The sequence below is a fragment of the Lagopus leucura genome, unplaced genomic scaffold (assembly GCF_019238085.1).
Source record: "Lagopus leucura isolate 7727_CA_CO unplaced genomic scaffold, USGS_WTPT01 33151-0_obj-0_obj, whole genome shotgun sequence".
NCBI classification, from domain to species: Eukaryota; Metazoa; Chordata; class Aves; order Galliformes; family Phasianidae; genus Lagopus; species Lagopus leucura.
In genome coordinates this window covers 2,349-2,694 of record NW_024966104.1, presented here as the reverse complement: position 1 = coordinate 2,694, position 346 = coordinate 2,349, and the positions used below count along the sequence as shown (strand labels likewise).

The 346-nt window shown below is 65.0% G+C and overlaps 1 protein-coding gene across 1 annotated transcript in view; it reads right to left on the bottom strand.

Annotated features, from left to right (window-relative positions):
• Window positions 1-6: 6 nt before the first annotated feature.
• Window positions 7-346, bottom strand: part of LOC122192414 (cell surface glycoprotein 1-like) — a 2,682-nt gene continuing 2,342 nt past the window's right edge. The window contains exon 3 of the mRNA XM_042892953.1: window positions 7-295. Within this exon, the coding sequence (XP_042748887.1) occupies window positions 110-295 (186 nt within the window). The 3' untranslated portion in view covers window positions 7-109. The remainder of the gene's footprint in view (window positions 296-346) is intronic.

Genomic DNA, 346 nt, shown 5'->3' with positions numbered 1-346 from the left:
GCCCTTATGGGGCTGTTATGGGCTATAGGGCCCTTATGGGGCTGTTACGGGCTATAGGGCCCTTATGGGGCTGTTATGGGCTATAGGGCCCTTATGGGGCTGTTATGGGCTATGGGGCCGTTATGGGGCTGTTATGGGCTATGGGGCCGTTATGGGGCCACGGTGCCCCCGTACCCGACGCCATCAGTGCCCGCAGCTCCTGCTCCACGCTCTCTGCCCGGCCGTCCACCTCGCGCTGCTCACGCTGCAGCTCCGCCAGCTCTGCTGCCACCACCTGCGAGGCGTCCCGCAGCCGCTGCGACCCCAAAGGGAGCCCAAGGTCACCCCAAAAGGACCCCAAAGGGAC